The 4,644-nt window shown below is 42.2% G+C and overlaps 1 protein-coding gene across 1 annotated transcript in view; it reads left to right on the forward strand.

Annotated features, from left to right (window-relative positions):
- LOC133362124 (helicase POLQ-like) overlaps positions 1–4,644 on the forward strand; it is a 22,592-nt gene that overhangs the window by 6,258 nt on the left and 11,690 nt on the right. The window contains exons 7-11 of the mRNA XM_061581078.1: positions 499–640; positions 1,166–1,273; positions 2,701–2,932; positions 3,591–3,748; positions 4,227–4,333. Coding sequence (XP_061437062.1) covers positions 499–640; positions 1,166–1,273; positions 2,701–2,932; positions 3,591–3,748; positions 4,227–4,333 — 747 coding nt within the window. The remainder of the gene's footprint in view (positions 1–498; positions 641–1,165; positions 1,274–2,700; positions 2,933–3,590; positions 3,749–4,226; positions 4,334–4,644) is intronic.

Consider the following 4,644-nt stretch of genomic DNA (forward strand, 5'->3'; position numbering starts at 1 on the left):
CGTCGGTGCATTGCGGTGTCGGCCGCACCTCCGATTAGCACGGCTGGCTACGTACGGCGCGAAAGAAGTTGAGCGCGTGTGTACATAACCGCCGTGAAGTTAGCCATCAATCATGTTGTGAGTTGGGGGAGTGTTTTGGCATCGGCACGCCAGAGACGTTTAAAACGTGTAAATGAAAGATGTGCGCCTTCAATTTTAGATACTCATTCGCCACGCAGAAGCCATTGGCATAGCGCGGTAAAAAGTACGCGGTCACCTTGCACAAAGTCTCCGATGATTTTTAAGGTGGTACCACGTGTTGTTTGGCATGATGTTCTTGAAGAAGCTGTCAACACGTAGGGCGACATGTCGGACGTCGTGCCAAACGACAAGCGGCACGACCCGAAAGCACATCGGAGTGCTATGCGTCACAACCACGCTCGAATGTTTTTCTTGTTCGTCGATAACTTGTGGATCGTCTCCTGTGCCTCCTGCCCCAACGCACGCACCTGCCTTCAGGGTGATCCTCCGCTCCCCCTACATCGGCAATTCCTTCCTAAGCCGAAGCCAGTACAAGCAGATGGTGGGCCGTGCCGGGCGGGCGGGGATAGACGCGTCGGGAGAGAGCATCACCATCGTCAACAGCAGGGACAAGCCCAAGGTGTAGCGGCTGTTCTGCTGCCATGCTCCCAATGTTAGAATTAGCTGAAGGACGTCCCATTCAAAAGTTGAGCGTCTTGTTAAAATGATCACACCGGCCTACAGACCTTGTTCTTGTGTAGCGGAAGTGTGCTCTTTGTAATCGATTTCTCTGTCACCATTGGAACCTCCTTTGCCAGTCGCAAAATATGATTTAAAAAATGTACCCTTTTATCTGGCAACAAAACTGACACCTTTTTTACAAGGAGTCATGTTTGCATTGACCACAATACCTGCGGTCGGAATGCTAACAAAAACACAACTCTGATAATGTACGCACTGTCCTTGAAGTTGATTGGCCCACACCTGAGACAGCTTTCCTTAGAGCCTAGTCTCACATGGTGTTGGACCAGATGACGCCAAAATGCGCACAACTCAAAGACAACGCACCATCAGAGTATGAGAGCTCGGGGTGAAGCATTTACACCATTGGAACCTCATTTGCCAGAAGAAAAAATATGATTTTTCTGCGTTTTTCTACTTGTAGGTGGTGACGCTACTTGTGGATGGACCATTTGAAGTTTGCCAGAGTAGCCTGGCACATGCAGATGGAAAAGGAGTTCAAAGCCTACTCCTGTCACTCATTGGCTTGAAGGTCAGTTTCTGTTCTGCTTATAACGTAAATTACGCACGAAATGAACTGCAGTGACGTTTCCATGGAAATGTTACGCAGCAACCAGGAGACAAGTCTGTTAATAATACTCGGCACCTGTTTGTGTGTTTTTGGAGCCGATGTTTACCGTTTACAAACTGCTGGGGCAACAGATGCATGCATTTGACACGATACATTTGATATGAAACGGTTCGTGGTAGTTACATACTCAGAGTTTAAATAGATCATGCTTCATAATCAACGTTGTTGGGTTTAGATCGCCGCGTTATTTATAAATGTGTCGTAACCCTCCACCACCCGACACGGCAATCAGTAAAAAAGTGTCACGTTGACAAAAGACAAAATAGTTCACTGCTTTAGCCCACCGGTGTGTTGAAGCGTGAAACCACAACATTTCCAATTTGAGTAGCACGACGTTTCGCTGGTAATTGCATCCAGCATCATCATCGGGCAATTCGCCAGAATGGTGAGGCTCTGCTGTGTCTCCTGATCTTATATAGAGCAGCAGCAGCAGCAGAGTGATGTCATCATTAAGTCATCAACTCATCAGATCATGCTTGTTTGAGTGAACCCCAAGCTTGGATCGTCTTTTTAAGCTGGGTGCAAATTATTTTGTCAAGGCGCTCTTCCACCTCCAACCCAGCTTAAATATATGCTAAACTCCTCTTGATATGCAAATTATTTTGTCAAGGCGCTCTTCCCCCCCTCCAACCCAGCTTAAAAACACGCTCCAAGCCTGGGGTTGTCATTCAGACTCTGTCTTCTCGACAGACCTGTTCCTCACCTGAAGACGGCTGCTTGCGTTGTGGCCGAAACGTCGTGAGAATTATTTATTATGTTTATTTTTCTTATTTTATTACTTCCCTTCTACGTGATGACTTTACCGAAAGAACCAAGAAGAAGACATTTATTGGTTTAGTAAAAATAAATGGTGCATATATATGTGTGTATCCCTTGCGATTTGAAACATTGTCACGATTTGGAGCAGTGATTCAAGAAGAAATATTTGTTTAACAATGTGGTGAGTTGTAATGCCAATAGAGGCTACAGAGTTCACGCAAATACATATTTCATGTATTCCTAGACGCACGATCAAGTGTGTAAATGAGCGCAATGATGCATTTTTCTTGATGAATCCGAACCGCTACTCGCGTAATCATTTGCGTTGCTTGTTGACGATCGAACAAATATTACGAATTCTAGATTTGAAGCTTTCGTGACTTCAAGGATTCATACCCTTAGTTCTTTCGGTAAAGTCACCGTGTAGGTAAAAAATTAAATGAAAATGAATAAAAATAAAACGTGAATTTTAATTTCATTTTTTACCTACGTGACTTTTACCGAAAGAACTAAGGGTATGAAATATTACGAATTGACAAACCGCATTTACAACCCTTTGCTGGTAACAGATCGCAACGGACATCGACGCTATCCATCGCTTTTTGGAGACCACCCTGTTTGGGGTGCAGCAGCAGCAGGAGGGTGGTGGGATGAAGAAAGTCAGGGATCTGTGCCGGCACTGCCTGCAGCAGCTGCAGCAGGCGGGCCTGGTGAGGCTCTGCAGGAGGTCCGAGGGAGACGCTGCTGCACCCTCTGAGCAGCTGCTGGAGGTTACCAAGCTTGGTCAAGCCACATACAAGGGTAGTAATATTCGTCTTCTTGCTTCTTTCGGTGAAGTCACATAGAAGGGAAATAATAAAATAAGAAAAATATAACATAAAATAATATAATAATTTATTTTATTATGTTTTATTTTTCTTATTTTCGGTAAAGTCACGTAGAAGGGAAATTATAAAATAATAAAAATAAACATTGTAAAATAATAGAATATAATATATTTTATTATGTTTTAGACTGCAGGGATTCATCTTCTTGGTTCCTTCGGTAAAGTCACCTAGAAGGGAAAAAAAAAAACTTAATAAATAATATAATAAAATATTAATGTTTTATTTTTTTATTTTATTATTTCCCTTCTACGTGGCTTTACCGAAAAATTATAAAATAACAATGTATTTTATGTTTTTATTTATTTTATTATTTCCCTTCTACGTGACTTTACCAAAAGAACCAAGAATATGAATCCCTGCAGTCACGAAAGCTTTAAATTGAAATCTACAAGGTAGATGTTTTTTTTGCGAAGCTAAATCTCACTTTTAAGGCAAGCCTGACATTTACTTTCAAAGTGACGCTGTAGTCGGCTTCGTGCACGAGCGCACGTGCACGAGCGCACGTGCACGAGCGCACGTGCACGAGCGCACGTGCACGCACGCAGTGTTCTAATGTCGTGTTTGTCTCGCAGGATCCGTCGATTTGGCTTTTTGTACCGTGCTGTACCGAGATCTAAAAGCGGGCGTTGAAGGCTTGGTGCTGAATAACTACCTGCACCTCATCTACCTGGCGACGCCGTACGACTTGGTCTCTCAGTGCAGACCGGACTGGAACACGTACATGCGACAGGTGTGGACACATTGCATCACGATATGTAACAACAATACATATAATCGGCTTATTTAAATGTTGAATTATAGATAACGCTCTGATTTGTGAAAGTGATAGCTTCTTTTAAGATTGTTATAAGGGTATTGAGATTGGTGGGCTATGTGTAGAAGCTTTAAAATTATCTTAATATATCACTATTATTTGAAATGGGTTATTCTGTATTTGAAAATGCTACATTCATTGTATTAAATGATACCCTTAATTCTAGATTTGAAGCTTTCGTGACTGCAAGGATTCATATTCTTAGGTTTTTTCGGTAAAGTCACCAGGTAGGTAAAAAATTTAAATTCATAAAAGTTAAATAAGATAAAAATAAAATATGAATTTTACTTTTTTACCTACGTGACTTTACCCAAAAAATCTAAGAATATGATGCCCTTAATGAATGCTAAGCTGTTAAAAAAATGCACAGGACATGTGTTTGTTTTGTTTGTAGTTTAATCAGCTGGATGTGACGGAACAGAAAGTGGCCACGGTCATTGGTGTTCCAGAGAGCTTCATCGCCAGGAAAGTAGCCGGACAAAGCACAAGACAGGTGCCTAGGTTTTTAAGCCAAAGATTTTAATGGTTTTGATGTTCTTATTACCTGTGCCTACTTTACAATGTCAGAGATTTACACCATTGGAACCTCCTTTGCCAGTAGCAAAATATGATATTTTGCTTCCCCCGAGCTCTCATACTCTGATGGTGCATTGTCTTTGAGTTGTGCGCCTTTTGGCATCATCTGGTCCAACACCATGTGAGACTAGGCTCTAAGGAAAGCTGTCTCGGGTGTGGACCAATCAACTTCAAGGACAGTGCATACATTATCAGAGTTATGTGTTTTGTTTGCATTTTGACCGCAAGTGTTGTGG

The sequence above is a fragment of the Lethenteron reissneri genome, unplaced genomic scaffold, assembly GCF_015708825.2.
Source record: "Lethenteron reissneri isolate LAM-NWPU_2019-01 unplaced genomic scaffold, ASM1570882v1 scaffold_1376, whole genome shotgun sequence".
NCBI classification, from domain to species: Eukaryota; Metazoa; Chordata; class Hyperoartia; order Petromyzontiformes; family Petromyzontidae; genus Lethenteron; species Lethenteron reissneri.